This window comes from Nannospalax galili, unplaced genomic scaffold (genome assembly GCF_000622305.1).
Source record: "Nannospalax galili isolate Female #2095 unplaced genomic scaffold, S.galili_v1.0 scaffold102, whole genome shotgun sequence".
Lineage (NCBI taxonomy): Eukaryota > Metazoa > Chordata > Mammalia > Rodentia > Spalacidae > Nannospalax > Nannospalax galili.
In genome coordinates, this window is record NW_008351958.1 from 554,417 (window position 1) to 575,098 (window position 20,682).

At 40.8% G+C, this 20,682-nt stretch overlaps 1 protein-coding gene across 7 annotated transcripts in view; it reads right to left on the bottom strand.

Moving 5' to 3' along the window:
- The window catches only part of Ncoa2 (nuclear receptor coactivator 2), a 302,083-nt gene that overhangs the window by 94,689 nt on the left and 186,712 nt on the right, over window positions 1-20,682 (bottom strand). For all 7 annotated transcript variants that reach the window (XM_029553995.1, XM_029553991.1, XM_029553994.1 and 4 more), the window contains 2 exons: window positions 6,757-6,861; window positions 2,644-2,816 (listed from right to left, as the gene is read on the bottom strand). In XM_029553995.1, the coding sequence (XP_029409855.1) occupies window positions 2,644-2,816; window positions 6,757-6,842 (259 nt within the window). In that variant the 5' untranslated portion in view covers window positions 6,843-6,861. The remainder of the gene's footprint in view (window positions 1-2,643; window positions 2,817-6,756; window positions 6,862-20,682) is intronic.

Consider the following 20,682-nt stretch of genomic DNA (forward strand, 5'->3'; position numbering starts at 1 on the left):
TGACACAGATCACTGTTTGCTTTACTGATCAGCAGCCAAGGGCCCTAGGCGTGGTCACTGCTCAATTATATCTGAGGAGACTTGCAGAGAGAAGAAACAATTTGCCCAAGTTCAAAAAAGCCCCTTCGTGTCACCAGGGCATGCACCTACCTTCTGTCTGACGTGATTCTGCTCTTACAAAAATGATTATTAAAGTTGGAATACTCTTCAAACATTAGATTAGTTGAGAACTTAAAAGCGTATTTGTGTTTTTGGTATTTAACTTTTGCATATTTGGCATTTAACTTTTGCTTCCCTTTTCAAAACTTACTGCCTTTCAAATTCACATGGGGAATTACTGTGAGAATGTGATGTGACAGAGTGTTTATTATTCTTGCTTCTTGGGTGGCTGTGGTATGTGCCTGATGGTTAACACTGTAGTTAAGGCATGGCACAGGCCCAGCATGACATATCTTAACGTGTTTTATGGTTAGAAGGGGGAATTACCTAGGTTTTGCAATGTTGTACAAAACCTTCATCGTGGTTAAAAATACATGTATGATTGTTTTAAAACATAAAACTACTAACATGAAATGCTCCCAATTTTTAAAAATTATTATTTTGTGTATATGAGTGTATTATTGCCTGCATATATGTAAGTGCACCCATGTCATGCAATGCCTGTGAAGGTCAGAAGAAGGCATCGGGTTCCCTGGAAATGGAGTTACTGCCAGCTGTTAGCCACCATGTAGGTGCTGGGAATTAAACACTGTCCTCTACAAGAGCAGCTAGTGCTCTTCACCACTGAGCCATCTCTCCAGCCCCCAAATACTCCCCAAATAGAATCATTCAAAATTCTTAGAAACTTGAAGCAACATTAGGTTCATTTTTCTACTGCAATGGTATTAGCAGCCAACCAACCATTTCACCTAAGAGTTCTAGGAATATTGTTTGATCCATTTGTTGACATTAAAAATGATGATGATGATGAAGAAGAAGAAGAGAGGAGGAAGAGGAGGAGGAGGAGGAGGAGGAGGAGGAGGAACAAAAAACCCCAAAAACCAAAAATCAAGAAGACGGTGCCAGGCGTGGTGGTGCACCCCTTTGATCCCAGCACTTCGGAAGCAGAAGTAGGTGAATCTTTGTGAGTTCGAGGCCAGCCTGGACTACATAGTAAGTTCCAGGACAGCTGGGAGTACAGGGAGACCCTGTCTGAAAAGACCAAAAACAAAACAAAACAAAACAAAACAAAGGGTAACAACCAAAAATCAAGAAGACGGTGCCAGGCGTGGTGGTGCACCCCTTTGATCCCAGCACTTCGGAAGCAGAAGTAGGTGAATCTTTGTGAGTTCGAGGCCAGCCTGGTCTACATAGTAAGTTCCAGGACAGCTGGGAGTACAGGGAGACCCTGTCTGAAAAGACCAAAAACAAAACAAAACAAAACAAAACAAAGGGTAACTATTTGAGATTAAAATCAAATTGTGGTAATTGGTGAACCCTAAAAAGAAAAGAAAGAGGTGAGAGTACAGGTACTGATATAAGAACCTCTTGACTGCCTAGAGCTATGACAGCATAATTTTGACAGAGAAACTGATAAAGACATTTTTCAGAGTGGATTGGTATTAGAAATGTATACACTTTGTGCATATTTTTAAAGTTCTTAGAAGACAGAACTCTGTTTGCAAAACTGCATTGGAACTGAGTTCAACAGTATATAGATGAAAATGCAAAATGCCATGATGACAGTATGCTAACAGAAAAGACTGGATGATTCACAGGAGGAAACATAGTTTGAGGCTCATACACTTTATTTTCCTGAAATATTCCTTTTTTGAATATTATTTAAAAGGAAGATTAAAAAATATGAATTTCAATAGGATGTGTCAAAAGCATCCGAAGAGATAATCACCTCCGGCCCGAAGGAAGGTGGGTAGGTGGACACTTCAGAGCACGTATTGGCGCTAAGCATCGAGGCACTGTTCACACATGCCCCAAACAGATGCAGTTTGGGCAACATAAAGTCAAATGTGATTTAAAAAATACTATTTTCTTAATTTGTTTTCTGTAGGCAAAAATATCAAAGAAGTATAAAATGATCTCAGAGAAAAAGAAAACCACAAGAAGAAAGCTGTCCTGTTATGTGCTTTGACTTCACAAAGGAATTTTTACTAGAGATTAGAGCCTTTCAAGCCTCTTGTCACTCAGGATGTGAAATTCTAATCCACTGGCATGGCTAGTTGAGGCTGCACCTTCATCAAATATGCTGACTAGCTGAAACAGGAGGTGCGTTGCCTCCTTACTTGGGGATTACATTGCAAACTGGCCCCTCACTTGCAAATTATGCCAGTTACTTGCTGTGAAAGCTAAGAAAACTCCACGTGGGAGGAGGAAAGACAGGGAGCACTAGATGAGTTCACCAGACGAAAAGTTCCATCACCCGGACCCACCTCCAGCTCCTCGGTCTTCAGGGATGGCTGAGTTCTATACAGAGCCTATTTATAAACCACTGCAAGTGATACTTGCATTCATCTTGCACTGTGCCATCATCGCCTCATCAATAATTTAAGCATGAGAAATGGATTCAAGGGACTCAGAAGGGACTTGGCACATATGGAAAAACAAAAACCAACTCAACTGTCTAAGACATCAATTCTGCCTACTTACCTTGTTCTTTGATCTGGCGAATCTGTTTCACAGTTTCTTTTAAGATTGCACATTTGTCAGGTTTGAAGTTAAAGTTGTCTATATCATTGAAATTTGCAAAAATCAGCTCTGCAAGTTCTTCTATGTATTTATTTTCTTGTTCACGATTACGTTTTTCAGTGCTCCTTTTGGGGCTAAGAAGAAACATGCCATTAGTATTTATTTGCAAAAGAGATGTTATGACAATGATAAACACACTAGTTATAGTATAAATATAGCATTATGAAAGTCACCAATGCAAACAGAAGTATATAGTGTGTGTGTGTGTGTGTGTGTGTATGTGTGTCCCCTAAAGTGTTGCATGTTTTTTTTGTGTGTGTTTTTTATTTGGTCTTTTTGAGACAGGGTCTCCCTGTAGCCTTGGCTGGCGTGGAACTCACTATGTGGATCAGGCTAGCCTCGATCTCACAGAGATTAGCCTGCCTCTGCTTCCCAAGTGCTGAGCACCACCATGTCCCCATGTTGCACATTTTATTTGTGTATGTGTTAATTTCTCCTAAAATGCTGCATGCTGTCTGTTGTTGTTACTTGTGGGATTATTTTTCAGCTTTGCCAGAATGAGGAATGTAGATGATTCTGCTTACTGCTGTGCTTAGTAGTGAGCTCTGAACTTGCTGCTAGATATAGAAATGTTTTGAAAAGGTAAGGGGGTTATGAAAAAATTCACAACTGGATCTCACAACTGTAGGTAGTGTGCTACCTGAGTGCAGGTTTTCTCTAACACTCCACTCTAGCCTGTGAGTGGGGTTTGATAGTAACCTTTGCTACAAATGAAAAAAAAAAAAAAAATTCAAAAATGGCTGGGCATTGTGGCACATAGCTCTAATCCTAGCACCCTGGAGGCAAAGGCAGACAAATACCTGTGAGTTCAAGGCCAGTCTAGCCTACATATTCAGGCCAATCAGGGCTACATAATGAAACCCTGTATCAAATAAATAAATAGTAAATAAATATTTAAGATCAGAAAGGGGGCTGCTGCAAATTAATCTAGTTATAATAGTATATGACTTTCAATGATTTTTTTGGCAAAAAAAGGTAAGAGAAATAAGTCTTTACAATTTCATAGACTTCTTTAAAATGTATGTAATAAAATCAGCCTTTAAAAATGTTATTTTTATTTATTTTTAATATCTTATTATTTTTATTTTACGTGTATGAGTATATTCCCTGCATGTGTGCAAGTGCACTCGTGTCGTGTAATGCACTCGGAGGTCAGAAGCAGGCGTTGAATCCCGTGGAACTGGAGTAACGAATGACTGTTAGCCATCATGTGGGTGCTGGGAATCAAATCTAGGTGCTATGCAAGAGCATCCAGTGTTCTTAACCACTGAGCCATCCCTCCAGTCCTTTATTTAATTTTTATGTGTATGCATGTATTGCCTGCATGTATGTAAGTGCACTCGCATGGTGCAATGCCTGTGGAGGACAGAAGAGACTGTCGGGTCCCCAGGAACTGGAGTTATGGACAGTTGCTAGTTACCATGTGGGTGCTGGGATTTGAACCAGGGTCTTCTGCAATAACAGCCTGTGTTCTTAACCACGGAGCCATCTCTCCAGTCCCTAATAAAACGAGTTAGCCTTTTAAGATAATGCCAAAAGTCAAAAGGCAGCTAGAAACAAAAGCGGAAGTGATCCAGGGTCTGTGCCAACTGCCCAAGCTGAATGTCATACACAATGTAAACAAGTGGTCGGAACTCAACTAAAGTTTTTAAAAGCTAACAAATGGGGGAAAATACCAAAACTGGCAAAATCTTCTCATTTGAATTTGACAAAATAATAAATGCTCAAGTATCTTTTTGATAATAACAGTCTAAAATGTGGGCCCTTAAATGCACACTCAAAACAAGACCATAGAGAGGAAAAATGAGTTGTTTAATGTGCCAACTTTCTGTATTTTATATAATTATTCATATGTAGTATTCGTTTTAAAAATTTTGTACACTCAAGATTCCCTTGCACTAACCTCTAAATATCAGCTTTATTTTCCTAAAGTAATAAATATGATACAACACAATTCTCCCCTTATAGCGGTTCCATGATTTGCCCAAGGTCACCCAGTGAGTTACTGGCTGAGCAGAGAGTTTATTCTTTCCAGGTCTCATTTTTAACCCAGCTCCCAGTTTATTAAGCACAGAGAAGGAAGGAGGTAGCTGAAGCATCTGGAAGAGGCCAGTTCCTGTTCTGGCTCCTCCCCTGGCCTCCTTCCTCCCTTCCTCTCTGACTATGCAGGATAAAGCATTAGTGACAAGTAGGCGAAAAGGGAACTGAGTTACCCCTGAGAGAGCAGCAGAGATGAGCTCACCCAATATCAACTCAGCTAGGTCCCAGGTAAGACAGTGGGGCCTCTAGGACCCTTTCACTCAGGTGGGGAGGTGTTGGGGGGGGGGCGTCTCCAAAGCACAAAGGAGTCTGGGGACCAACAGCAGGTAGAGTTTACCAGAAGTCCTGGGGAGCCTGGAAGCAGCAGGGCAGCGGGTTCGATAGGCTTGGCACTAGAGGCAGGAAGAGTCTAAAAGATGGACTTCTTGTCCTTCCTCTTCTTTTGGTGACTTTTCCAAATCCTATTTCCCACTGTTCACTGTCTGATCCTTTTATTATACATAGACAGAAGTGCTGTTTGTACTTAACTTTTTTTTTTGAGACAGGGTCTCCTTGTAATCCTGCTGGCCTGGAACTCGTTATATAGACCAGACTAACCTTGAACTCAAAGAGATCTGCCTGCCTCTGCCTCTGGAGTGCTGGGATTAAAGGTGTGTGCCATCACATCCAGCCTTATTTATCTTTTAAAATCGTTTATAGGATTTAAAATATTCAACATCTGATAGATTCTCTCCTGCCTGTTTCCACTTTGCCTACCTCTAATCCACTGAAATGGGTGGTGGCAACTATCTCTATTTCCTGGCTATCCTACAATACAAATGCAGGTGCTTCCTCCTCCTTTTCACTTCTGTAAATAAAAATGGCAGTGTACTCTATCAACATTTTTAAAACATTGCCTTCTTTGTCACAGTATCTTTTTTTCTAAAGATAGAATTTCACTGTGTATGTAGCACAGGTTGGTTTCCAACTGCCTGCTTAGCCCAGCCTGGTCTTGAACTTCTCCTTTCTCAGCCTCCAGAGTGCACTACCACACCTGGCTCTGTGCCTTAATATTCTTAATAATTTCTTTCATACTAAGGAGAGTGCCCTCATTCTTTATCATAGCAGCACTGTGTTCCAGGCCACAGATATCACAGTCCTCTACAAACAGCCTTTTCCTAATCTTTTCAATTCTGAACAATGTTGCAAAGGAGCAGCCATGTTTGTAGGCATGCTACATAGTTCTGCATGTATACAAGATATGGTAGGAAAGCTGGGCGTGGTGGCAAACACGCCTTTAGTCCTGGCACTTGGGAGGCAGAGACAGTTCACTTGGATCTCTGTGAGTTCAAGGCCAGCCTGGTCTACCTAGTGAATTCCAGGCGAGCTGGGGTTACAGGGAGACCCTGTCTCAAAAAAGACGAAAAAAAAAAGGAAAAAAAAGAGAGCTATCATGGGAAAAGTTCTAGAACCACGACTGCCTGGCCAAAGAGGACATGCATTTATAATGGTAATACTGCCAAATTAGCCTGCATGAGGGCTGGTCTAACAATGCTCACAATTCAGTTTCAATTCAAAGGAAAATGAATTTAACATTTCATGCCATTAAAAAAATAACAAAAACCCAGTACAAAAATAATAGCAAATCTTTTCACTATAGGGTTTACTTGTTACAATATTCCGAGATTTAACAGGAGAAAAAACATGGAAAAGTCAGGTTTAAGAAGGAATTGATTGTAAGAGCAAAATTTGTGTGAGGGGGGAAAAAAGTATACGGTGGGTTTTCCTCTTCTTGTAAAAAAAGGATAGAATCTGTAAGTTACAACACATTCAAAATTTAAGCTACTACATATATAAAAAATTTAATTGTTAGAGGGGGAAAAAACAACTAAGCACAATATTTAGGTTTGGAGTAAAACCAAATGTTCAAACAACAAAGAGGTAGGGCCACACTTTAACAGACAATATGGTTCTTCTTCTCAGCAAGACTCTAACCTGGGTCCAAGCTGGTCAGGACATTCCTTGCGCTTTCTTGGCTCTGCCCTGGATGGGTCAGAGGTATTTTCTCCCATCCCACTCATCTTGAACACATATCAGCAACTAAAACAGAAAACAGGGTAGAAAAAGGTGTGAACAGCCAAGAAATTTGAACTTAAAGAACTTTGACTTCAATCAGAAATTTAACAACAGTAACTATCACAGTTTTGTTAAATGTACATATATAATTTCAGACGAAAAAGCCTTTTCTTTTTCAAACCTTATTTAAAGGTTAAGCAGGTGGAAAGGCCAACCATTTAGGAAATAAGCCATCCTACCTCACTGGCCCCAGACTCTTCAGACAGGAGCCTGACTCAACAGCACCATGAGCTACTTTCTGCTGGCCTGGGCCAGGCTACATCCTCTAGTTTCGAGGGTGCTCCTGCACTGTGTGGAAACGACAGGTGTTGGAAGGGGCTCCTCCCAGTGTCTGCAACAGCGCTGCGCTGGGGCAGGGCAGTTAGCCCCGAGGAAGAGGCAGGGAGGGCCACAACACTGTATCAAACAAAGGGTTGCACATTTAGTCAGGTAGCTCTGACCCCCTTGTGGAGGCTCTGGGATCCTGCACAAGGACTCTAAAGCATTGGCTCTCAAAGGAAAAAGCTCTTTCTAGCTCGTGAGGCCTAAGGCTGGCTCTCTCCACCTCACAGCTCCTCCCTCTTCCTCCCTGGGCAGCTGGCCTCCCTCCCTATGCTCTGCAAGGTGGCTCCTTTCTCACATTCTGCTCCCCAGACTTTCCTTCACTCAGCAGATTCTAACTGGTATCGCCAAAAGTCTTTAGAATGACTAGCTCTGAGGAGTCAATCAATCTCCTGGGTGCTGAATTCCTTTTGGGGGAGAAAATGAAAAGGCACAGGAAAGACTTCAGTGACTTCGCCTAGTGTCCTGACAATGGTCACGGCTGGCAGAAACAAAACACGACTAAGTATGCAAGAAGAGAGTGACAGTTCTAAAAACAATACATCCCAAAGGTTCAAAAGTCATCATTTAAGTCCTCCCTAGAGTTCCAATTCTATGCCATTTCCTCCTCATTCTTAATGGTTGTTGCCCTCCTTTACTTTATGTAACTTTCCTTCCTTTCTAGATTAGAAAAATCAGTGCAAAGCCCAGGCCAGCGGAAGACCAAGAACTTCGGAGTAGCAGGTTCATCGAGAGCAAAGGCAAAGAGCAAGGAAGGCTAAAGAAACCAGCCGAGACCGCCTGGGCTGCTCGGCCACCTACCAACCAAACTGTCTGCGGCCTCCTCCGGTATAATCTGGGACCTCAGTCTCTGTGGCTCTACAATCGGTCCTCTGGATGCCGCTCTGGTCAAATGGGCAGAAGAGCCAATTTTTTATTTTATGTTTTTGAGAGTCATGTGCTTTACAGAGCCAATTGTTTTCAGGGAATTGGATGAAGAAATGCTGCATCAGCTCGAGGGAGGCTGCACCAATCGCACATCAATTCAGGAGATCACATGGGAGGCACAATCTGAGAACTCATGCTCTAGCTTCCTGTGGGCGCGAGCAATGTAACCAAGTCCCAAGGTCCTGTTCTGTGCTCAGTTTGGGCCTGATAATCAGTATAGTCTGCATGTAGTTATTGTTTGTTTAGTACTCACTATACAATAAGCAATTTACAGATTCAAAGCCCGACTAGAAGAGATATTGCCGACCAGTCATGGGGTAGTTTCCAGTCTCAAGCTTCACCACTTGGTAAGGCATGTGACCTTAACAGATTATTGTGCCCCTTGTGCCTTAATGATCTCTTCTGCAAAATGGAGACCATCACTGGCATGCATGGCACAGGCTACCAAGTGGATAAGGAAGAGAAAGAAGTGGGAATTATAGGTGAGAGAAATCCTGTTCTTATACAGAACCCTTTTGATTTAGTGTTTCCCCTGCCTCTTCCCCAGGCTATCTGTCACAGGGGAGCTATTTTTCGTCTACCGCACCAGCAGAGGCCTGTGGGAGAAGAAGTAAGACCTGGACCATAACCGTTTATGCATGACTCTATTCCTGTCACCTAAGCATCATGTGATCATCCTTTGACTCTACGAAGCCTTCCTTCCTGCCACTGTAGATAGACACAGCATAAGAAATAGAGACTGGTGCTGCTCAAGAAGGAAAGAGGGCAAAGAGAGGTGAACTCACAGACAGGCAACACTCCAACACATACAAACGGGATTCACACCTGTACTGTGAGATAGATCCAAGAGTAGAGTGATGTGCTGGCTGGGATGAAGACAGTATGGGTGGTTTGAAATGGTGGGCTGGGGAGCCAGGCTCTGCAGAGGGGATATCGCAGACAACACACTACAAACATTCATTTTTTACTAATTTTTCTGAATCACAATTCCCCAGGTTTCACTCATAGCATGTATGAAAAGGCATCATATATTCATGCTCCGCAAGCTCCTAACAAATGACATGGGTAACTTTCACTCTGGAATCAGCTGTCAATAACTCCTAAAAAAAGAAGCTTCAATCATTAAAATATAACCTTCACTAGAGAGAAAAGAATCAAATGTAGGAGGGCATATGTGATATTTTATTGTTGTTAAAACTTATGATAGATTAATTTTCACCATGCATATTAAGAAGTATAGTACTACCAGAGAGATCAGAAAATTTTTCAACAATTAAAATGAGTGTTTAATCAGGTATATAATTTGAAACCAAATACTAGCATTAGTATCATTTACCTTTAAATTTATACACACACGCACACACACACACACACAAACAATGACAGCACATGAAGAGGCAGCACTGACATATCTCTACAATGCGACTTGAGACAGTGGAACAGAAGTGTGTGCTTTCTGGTCTAAGAATGATAAAATCAATAGAGCACACTGCTTGTATTTTACTTACACCTCCCCAAGATTAACTTGCAATCCACTCTATCTGTAGCTCTCAAACATCACTTGTTTCCTCTTGAACTTACCTAAAGCACCAAGTTTTCCTTTTTATTATATGATGGCACCTTAAAGACATTTCCTCAGTATCTAAAAATTTCCACTTTTTGAACACAATGGCTTCCTTATTTTCTGTGTCTGGCTCATACATGTTCTTTTCCAGGCAATTTTTCTGAGCTACATCTCCCCAGTATACATTTCAACCAGCCTGTATGTTTCAAAGGGAAGGGGCAGCAGTTAAGAAAGCAAAGGCACTCCTGGCCATACCCCATCAGGCTGGGAACAAGCAGGGGTGGCCTGCTCAAATCACTTCCAATCCACTAGGGTAAACAAAAAGAAGACTTGCCCCCTCAGCCCCTCTATAAAAAGAAAAAGAAAGAAAGAAAGAAAGAAAGAAAGAAAGAAAGAAAGAAAGAAAGAAAGAAAGAAAGAAAGAAAGAAAGAAAGAGTAGATTGGGGGAGGGAGAGTTTCGCATTGGAGCAGGAAGGAAAGAGAATGGGGAGGAAGGTGCCAGTCATCCAGCCATGGCTGCTATCCTGGAGCAGATAAGTTTGCGACATTCCCTTTAGTGGGTAAGTCAAATGAATGAGCCTCACTGGTGAGGGGCTCCAGGCGAAGCTCTATGGTGTTCTCACTCAGAGATTCTCTGGCATTTTCCACACCTGTGTGAGGCTTGGCTGGCTTGAGTTCAGGTATCCTACCTGTGGTGTGTGGCAGGGCCAGGTGAGTTCATCTCTTTCCTCACTACTCAAGATACTGGGCAGGGCAGAAGTGACACAGGCAGAGCCCATGGATAAACCCCTAACTTCAGACTTTCTTACAGAAAAACGTAAACTAAACTGTAGGGAGAGGGGAGTTTCAGTGAATTTTTATAGATCAAAGTTAAAAATTAGTTTCCAATGAAAAAGTATGTGGAAAATATTAAAAGCACATTGTCCAAGTACTTTCAATGATTAGTTCCTGAACATTTCTACATGTCTTCGACATTCACATGAAACCAAAGTTCTGGGGCATGTCACTCTTGGTTCTGAAACTGTTCAATGGAATCACAGAAACTGAACTTGACAAAAGTAAAACTCGAGGTAGCTGGCGGTAATTACAGCTGAGAACAAACCAGTTTCTACCAGATGCTGGGGGTTATGAAGGACAAGCCTGGAAAAGAAGTTTCTATTTGTTGATTCTTGTTATCTACAGCTACACAAAAGCCTGCTCTCACTGGGACAGTACACCCTCCTCCCTCCCATCCCTTGTTATCAGCTCCCATGTACTAGATAGAAGAGTTGCAGCTACAAGATTTAGCAAGGCTCATTTTAAAAAGTAACAATATTCTAGGAGGGATGACAATGCCCATAGTCAGATTCTCAACAAATGACAAAAAGCATTATTAAATGTCAAACCTCAACTCAATTAAAGAATGCACTGCTTTTCCACCTAACTTAGAAGGTAGCAGAGCTGTTGCCTGCAAAACAGCCTCATGGAATTAGAGCTAGTTAATCATCCAGAATTCATGTAAGTGATAATGTGTGCTTATCTCTTATCAGCACAGGCTATCTTCCAAACAAGGTCTGTAAAACTGTCAGATTTATTATATGCTGAACAAATTCAGTTAAAGGATAAAGAAGGATAACATGCTTAAATCCATGCATAATAAAGTGATCAGACAGCAGGCCTCTGTTAATAGCTCTAAGAAACAGTTTTAAAAAGTTAGGCCCTGTGTTAAGTCCCTTACTTTGAGATGGAATTCACAAGGGATATCCTGAGGCAGAAATGACATACATGTAGCTGCTGAAACAATTTCTCTTATCTACGCCTCCATGTCAGAACTGGCCACATGATCACAGAGCTCCTGACATGAGCCCAGAAAGGCTCCCTCAGCTTCCAAAGCCTTCCCAGCTCTTCTTGAAGTCTCCTTTCAAAAGGTCTATGAAACCATGGTGTAACAGTAGTCTGATTCTGCACAAACTTTAGGTGCAGGGGATCAAATCCAGGAAGGGCCTCGCATGCTAGGCAAGAGCCCTACCACTGAGCTACATCCTCAGCTCTTGGTTTTTTGAGACAGGGTAATCCACACCGGACTCAAACTCAAGCCTCCTGCTTCTGTTTCCTGAGTGCTAGGATTACAGATGTGCACCACCATGCCTGGTTTTCACAAACTGTTTTAAGATCAGAAAATGCTCAAGTACTATAAGGGCATGTATAAATGACCACTTCTCCATTTCTACTCTCCAGAGAGTTCCCCTTGCTCAGCTCACCTTACAAGCTAAAGCTTCATTCCCTGCTTATTAATTATCACATGAAAGCGGCTGTTGATTCTCAATTCCCAACAGTTCCTCCCTCAGGGCATAGGAGGCTCCAGGGAGGATCTCTTTATTACACAAAATCAAACTTTCTGCTGCCTTCTAGATAAACCTAAGGAAACACAGTATCTAAGACTTGAATGAACAAAACATACTTTTTGGCTGTGGACCCTGAGAAAGGAAGAAAAGAGAACAGGGCGAACATTTCGGAAATGGGTCAGATGATGCAGATAAAGACATTTAATTGACAGAGGAAGGGAAATACCTGCTCCCAAATAGTGTTAACTGGTCAAAATGATCTAGAGCAGACATTATTCTATAAGACTCTAACTTTTCAACAGTTAAATAAATACTCAGTCCGGTAAATGCACAGACTATGTAAGATATATTTTTGATTCATACAAGGAAGCATCACACATATAAACAACAGAAGTAGAACTGCAGATCTGCTAGACGTGGGGATGAAAACACACAGAAAAACCAGACTCATCCTTCCCCTTGGCACAGAGACATGCAGTTACACAGGGAAAGAGGACACCATACAGTAGTTTAGCTAGTAAAATGGTGTATTATTTTCCCCAAAGAGCTATCACTTTTTTGCTAGATCATAAGAATACTTTTAACTTCAACTTATATAACACTGTGGTGCTTCTTGGTTTTCATATGAAATTTTAATTTTCCCAAATTACCTAGTTTGTCTACAGGTTCGGACTCACAGAACTGCACACCAATTCATATAGAGAAAGCAGTGCACCCAAAGGTTTAGAGGAAGCCCTTCAAATAAATGCAGAATTTAAGACACCTATTTAGAAACAAAGTCTCAGTTTAACTTGACTAGTTTACAGTAACATACTGTACATTTGATTTTTTAAATAAAGGCAGCAAGCCAGGCACACACTATCCTCATTAGAATATGACTTTTCAATACTAAAACACTAACAGTTTCCAGTTGGTACAGGATTAAAGAAAATAGCATAGCCTACAACTGCTCTCCAAGGAGAATGGATTTAGCACCTACCTTCTGCATGCTGGATCCTTGTCCACCCAACAGTAATAACACTGTATAAACAAATGTTTAAGCTAAAAATTCCTCCTCCTCAATATGCTTTGCTCTTGGATTTGCTTTTGTATAATGGCCTTAAAGTGGTATATTAGACAGTAACTAGAAGACATATTCCATTTTCTGACTGAAAGCCAATAATACTCATGAATTTTTTAGCTGAAAGACACTTCAAGATGCCATTGGGAAGACTGTAATAAACACATTAGCCTGCAAATGGGCAGCAGCAGCTCTTTAACACAGGCTATAATAATCAAATAAATGGCTTGATTTGTGTTCACTGGTGACACAAATATTTTGCTGTAACATTCCCATCATCTACATCTCTCTTAAGAATGGGGGAAGAAACCCTCCCAAAGTCCTGTTGGCAAAATTCAGTGCAGAATATGTAAGCAGAGGGAGCTGGCCTCCACTCTCACTACCAATGCGGGTTAGGGGAATGTTCAGTGTGACATCAGTAGCCTGAGATGGTTTCTGCTTTCTGAATTCTCACAGGCTTAGTTTCTTAACTCAGCCAGTCACTGAGCTGCTTAGGAATCCAGCATATCAGAGGAGCTAATATGGCCAGAAATAGCAAGATGAGGTTTTCATAAGGTCTCAGGCGAGAAAATGAGGCCACATTCTTTGCATAATGTAAGGTTGGTCTCTATTTAATATTTTGGGATCCACTCTGCACTGAAGGCTTAAATACTCTGGAAAGAAGTCAGCAAACCAAGAACTGTGTAGAATTTGTCTTATAGTTTCATAACTTAGCCAGATTAAACTTCAATTAACTTTCTTTACTCTTAATACACCATTTTAAATCTCTTTGTGATTAAAAGAAAACATTTCCTAATTTATGTGAGAAGTTGACTAAAACAATCAGGGCAAGACACTCTGACCCCAATATATACAATGTTATTCTTTTTTTTTAATTTTTAAAAATATTTTATTATTTTTATTTTATGTGTATGAGTGTATTGTCTGCACCTGTGTCATGCAATGCCACGGAGGTCAGAAGAGGGCTTCAGATTCCCCTGGAAGGGGAGTTAAGGATGGTTCATAGCCGCCATGTGGGTGCAGGGAATCGAACCCGGGTCCTCTGAAAGAGCAGTCAGTGCTCTTAACCGCTAAGCCATCTCTCCAGCCCCATAAAGTGTTATTCTTTGAGTTGTACCAAATTCCTAAATAAACAAATTAGAGCTCTCCCTCACGTGCAACATGTTTTCTTTGCTGTATCTTTTCATTGACATTCCCTGAGGACTTAGGAGGTAGGCAGGTTGGACCTCTCCCTGCTGTGATGGATGTTTCCTTGCAATATACACCTTGTAGGTTATCTAAACTCCCTGACCTGCTTCTACAAGAAACTCATCTAAGTCATACAGATACTAAATGACAGGTCATGAGTCAATCTCAGGTATGTTTTGAATAACTGACACTTACAGACAGCTTGCTATGATGGCAAGCATGCCCTGCATTCTCCACACATGTAAGCTCCTTCAGTTGCTGTTACAGATGTTTCCTACCACTTTACAGATGAAGAAACTGAGGCATAGAAGAGATCATGTGAGCTCAGGCACATAGGTTTTAGAGATCAAAAGTGAATCTACTAGTTCAACTCTTACCATTCTAATGTCCTGTTCAGTACTTAATGCTTTCACTGAAGAGAAATTTATAAACTTGAGTATGCTACAGAAATCACTGAATCTTAATCTATCTTAGTAAACAGTGACTTCATAATTTGAAAGTACTTTTTCTTTTTCTTAAAAATGTACCAGTATCATTGTAAAATGCAAAACACTTTTTTGTGCAAAAAGTATACATGCTTAGAACCATTCGCCCAGTAAATAAAGCAGGCTCTGGGCACCGTTGAAGAGAGTGGGTATAGAGCCATAATACAATACTCTTCCGCTAGTCAAGTTGCAGCCAAAAGGAGCTAGTCCCTGAGGAGAAGGGGAATATTGCTGCTGCTACTGAATTTAGTGTGAAGCTATGGGATTAAAATAAGCTAGGCATTCTCTCTGGCACACCAAAACTGCGCAGGTTTATTCCAAATAGAAAAAACTCTTTCCTTCTTTCCTTGTGTAATCAGAAATAGGACTTGGTTGATTTAAAAAATCGGTTATCAAGCATAACGACAGAAAAACAGTACATGCAACTTTAACCATTTCACTTTATATATCTTGAGTAGTCTCCCCTGGGGTATCTGTTTCTTTGCATAACTCAAACCTATAGTGAAGAGGCTATAGTTTCCAATTCTTGTTCATTTAAAAGGATTTCTTTAAAGTGTTTTTGTTTGCTTGTTTGTTTGTTTGTTTGTTTTTGTTTTGAGACAGGGTCTCCCTGTAGCCCCAGCTGACCTGGAACTCACTATGTAGACCAGGCTGGCCTTGAACTCTTGATCTTCTTGCTTCAGCCTCCATAGTGCTCTGACTACAGGCATGCATCTCTACACCCACCCAACTGAGCCCTTCAAAGTTCTTTTAACTATTTACAGATGTTTTTTCTTCATTTTCCCAGTCCATTATAGATGTATGATGTCCCCATTTAGCAGTATTTTTTGTCCACGTGATTTTGAGTCCCAGTTTTAATAGAAACAATTGCATGTTTTCAAATTTAGATGTAATCAGTAATGCAACATTTAATTAAATTATGTAATTATAATATCAAGTACAACTGGCATAAACTGGTTTTGAAACAAGAATCTGGATTTTGGTGAACACAAAATATCACTGCTGGGTACAGAAGAGTGGGGCATCCTGGAACTGCCCACTGGCCATTGTACTCAGAGGGTAGGTGTGACTTACAGCAGAGAATGTAGATTTTTAGTGACAGCCCACTTCTATCAGTCCATCAGAATTTAAGACAGTCAGAAGTGGGCTGGAGAAACAGATCAGCAGTTAGGAGTAGTGGCTGCTCTTTTAAGACTCAGTTTGATTCCCAGCACCCACATGGAGGCTAACAACCATCATTAACTCTAGTTCCAGGGAAGCCAACACCCTCTTCTGGCCTCCATGGGCACTGCACCCATGTGGTGAACTTTATTCCAGTAGGAAAGTGGGGTTGGGGCGGGGGGATAGAAAAACAAGCAAGATATTGACTGTATCAGCTAGTGAGGTAGGAATAGAACAGAAAGTAATGGAGACAAGAGTGAAGGGAAAAATTTTAGTTAGTCCTCTGACAGAAGACATATGAGCAGAGATCTTTCTAGCAGAACACTAAAATCTGTAATATAATTTATTATACAACTACTAAACTTATGCAATGCTGTGGCTAAAAGCACACCCCAGGTATTAACCCTGGTTTGAAATCCCTAAACACCATACCTGGTTATATGATCTGGGAAAGTTACCTAATTAGCCTGTTTGGGCCTTAGCCTCTTCATTTGTTAAACTAGTAACAATATATAATTTTATATGCTTGGTCAGGGTATGAAATGTAAAGCTGTCTAGCACTTCCTAAGGGCTTACTTAATAAACATAAAATATTTGAATTTAATAGCACGCACATATTTATGAAATAATCTAAGCTATTAGTAAATATAGTAGGATAAGAAAATTAATTTATAAAAAAATGAGAAAAGTTGCCCCAATATTAGCAATTAAATTATTCTGATGGGAACTATGCATATAATTTTTGTATTTTAAAATTTCTTCTCATTAACACGGGTTCACAGCTGATGAGATGACTCAGTGGGTAAAGGTGCTTGTTACACAGGCCTGACGACCTGTTTGATTCCTAGAACCTATGAAAGGGTGGAAGGAGAGGCATCAACTCCACAGAGTTGTCCTCTGACCTCCATGGGTATGCTGTGGCACTTGTGTCCATGAATACACACACACACACACACACACACATACACACACACACACAGATGTAATAAATAAGATAAAATAAAATTTTAGAAAGGAAGACAAGAAGGGAGAAGAGAGGACAGAAAGAAAAGGCAGTGCTATGCTGCTGGGAAAAACAAACCAATGTTCAAGCAAGTCGCAAAGGGCCGTTCTGGATAACCATTTCCTGGAATGCAAACTGTAAATGTAAAAATTGCTTTTTCTCATTTTCAGGAGGAATACTGCACAAAAATGGCCTACAATGACTGACAAGAAGAATGCACTCTTGTGCCCTTGCAAGATATTTGCAGTGAAACTTAAGGGGTAAATTACTGCCTCTGGTAAATCAAAGGGTATTTCTACAGTAATTTCCAGACTACTAAAGCTATATTATAATAAATATTCCTCTGAATTTATCCTAATTTTTTCTGTACAAGGAAGATGGAAGCTGTTATTTGGTACCATTCCTACATCCTCTGCTTGTTGTGAACTCTCTTATGTTTTCTCCCCAGACTTATGTGACTGTTTTAGAAAATAAGAAATACCTAAGTTACAAGAGCTTTCCAGAAAATGTTTCTAAAAATGTTCTTTCTGTGCCAGGCATGGTGGCGCACGCCTTTAATCCCAGCACTTGGGAAGCAGGGGCAGAGGTAGCAGGTTCTCTGTGAGTTCGAGGCCAGCCTGGTCTACATAGTGAGTTCCAGGTCAGCAGGGGCTACAGGGAGACCCTGTCTCAAAAAAGACCAAAAAAAAAAAAAAAGTTCTTTCCTCAGAAAAATCTTACTTATATTTAATGAGGCTTCATAGATCCTGATAGGGAGAATTAAAGGTCCCCTTCTCTTGTACCAAACCATCACATAATATTACAATGAAATGACACTTCTTTCTCTGCATTAGGGGCCAGGGCATCTGCCTGGTACTCTCCCTCCTCATGACAGCCCTGTGGGCCACAGGTGGTCCCACACAGCTGCCTCCCACCCCACCTTTCTTCTACTTCATCAAAATGAACTCATCTCCAATCTTCCTTTTGGTTCTTTACCGCTAATCAAACAAGAAAGGAATATAAGCATTGCCATAGGGAAAAGACCCAAACTAAGAGCTTGAGAAGAAATAAAGTACATAGTTACAGCCCTTTGCCAGTTAAAACTGTGTTTCCTTCTACGGTTAAACCCATAAGAGAAGGATTTTTTTTTTTTTTTTTTTGATGCTCTTTCTCTGTTGTCTCCCAGATATCTACATGGGGCCGAGAGGGGGGCACTCTGATTCATTTTCTCACCATATAAATTCCTACAAACCTTCTTTTTGTCAGATCATTACAACGAAACTCAGCAATATTTGCTGCAAGGTAATGGTTGCTATTAAAAGGAAAAAGGTCTTGGGGTCTGGTGGGCCATGTTTGTAATCCTAGTATTCAAGAAGCTAAGACAGGAAGAGCAGGAGTTTGAGGCCAGTCTGGATCATGTAAAAAAGTTTAAAAAAAGTCAATTCTAGATCAACTGCCCCCCCAACCAATTTGGTCTTATAAAAATAATTTTTATTTGCAAATAATATAAACCTAGAGAATGGCTAACAGAGTCATCAGAATTTTTAAAAATTGTCTATAAGCATTCATACCTTTAAGGAATTTTCAAATTATCTTGATGCTGAAAAGTGTGAGTCAAAACACTGTCTTTCTCTGGTAATAAATTTTGATTATCACAAAACTAACCATACTGAGGCCCAGAGATGTAGCTCAGTAGTAGAATACTTGCACACACACACACACACACACACACACACACACACACACACACCAAACTAACCATATTGAAGTTTTTCTGAGTGATCTCTATTTCAGTTCAAGTTGGGAACTTGGGAAGCAGCTGCCACACAGTCACTCCTCCATGGTTGGGATTGTACAACAGTGCCCAGGTCTCTGCTTTGGATTTGGAGGCCAGGGAGCTCTCTAGTTGTAGAGAACTCAGCGGAGGGCACAAAGTTTATAGCTGCAGATGAGCCTCTGTGCTTTATGGAATAAAATTATAACTGAATGTAGGAACAAGAGTTTCTAATTATGTCTTGCATAGTAAATATAAATTTAAACTGAAATGACCTTGAACTTTGTTACAAATAACAATTTGATGTACTACATAAGAGTAGCCTGGTATAGAGACTCAGAAGATGAAAACAAGCTGTCCTCTTTCATGTGCTGCTCACATTTTTTTCTCATCTTAAGAGGGTTTTGCACCAAGAGACTAAGAACAATTGTTTTGTAAACGCCACACCTATGGATAAAGATCTGTGACTGCTGCATCTTATTAGCCACAACTGGCAAGTTCCAAGCATGTAATGAACCTTGAAAGAAATGAAGATAATTGCTTGACACCACAGAGACAGCTTACAGTATTATATTTCTTCTGTCTGGTACCAAAATCAAAGGGATCATGATTCATTATACTGAAATTCAAAGCTTGGTTCCAGTTGGGTTAGATGATGTGGAGAGAGCTAAGCTTGCTTGCTCTAAGAGATGATGTGTTCGTCTGCTTATAAACCATGCGCATGATCTATTCAGGTTTTGTTTTCTTTTCAGCCAGTGACTATTACTTAGGGCAAAAACACATTTGGACAATTATGTCTCAGAAGACTATTTGTAATTCATACGAACAAGTCTCGTTTTTGTATTAAACATTGAACCTAAGTGATAGGCTTTTAGCTGAAATCTGTTTTCATTTACTGCCTTCTGATGTTCAGTTCAGCTGTCCTTATTACTGAGCAGTGCTCTATGGCCTCGGTGACAGGACTTCCCTGTAAGAGCCAGAATGTGTCAGGGAACTGAAGATGGACGCAGTAGCCATGGGCAGGACACAGGACAGCGTGCATGCAGCTATAAGGGAGTTGGGTCACGTGGGCCAGCAGAGGCTAAAGAAACTAAACTTCAGAGAGGTTTTCCTGCCCCACCAGTGACCCCAAATCCGACAAACTCAAAGCACTTACCATTCTCTCCGAAGGAGAAAACAGTTTATTCATTCAGTTCTTTTGCTTTTAGACAAGTCTCACTATGCAGCCCTGGCTGGCCTGGAACTTGCTATGTAGACCAGAGATCCACCTGCCTCTGCCTCACCACATCTGGTTTCATTCAGTTCTTTAACTTATCAGAGATAAGTGAAGCATTACTGTAGCACCTGATTAATCTGCAGTGCTCCACTGAGAAGTTCTTGTTAACTGAATAACCACGGGTACAATGAAAAGGTCTGAGGTGGAGGTCAAGATACCTCCCATGTGGTTGGTCATGCTAGAGAGATAGCTCGGCAGTGGCACAAATGACATTCCTGGTAGAGTTGGGAGGGGCTGAAGCTGAGCTGACAAGACATTGTGAAAGATCACCCATTCACCCATGGTCAGTCTGCAGGTATATAAAACATCAGAACAAGCCAATCCACAGAAACAGAAAAAAGATGACTGGCTATTGGGGGTGGAGATGGGAAATGGAGGGTGACTGCTGAGCTGATGAAACATTCTGAAAATAGACAAGGGTGTAAGCAGAAAAAACATCACTAAAACCTACACTTTAAAATGCTGAATTTTACGTTGTGTAAGCCTAATTTTTAAACATTTATTATTCAAAACAAAAAAAATAAGAGAACAGCAGCAGCAAACTCCACAAGCTACTAAGCTTGATGGTGGTAACCTGGTAAAGCCATGCCAGAGAGGAGAGGAGTCTGGAGGGTCTACAAGGAGCTGTGGGACTGTTCTGCAAACCAGCACTCAGCCCAAATGGACACTCCATTCTCTTCGTGAGGCTGGAACAAGAATTTCATTATATATATATATATATA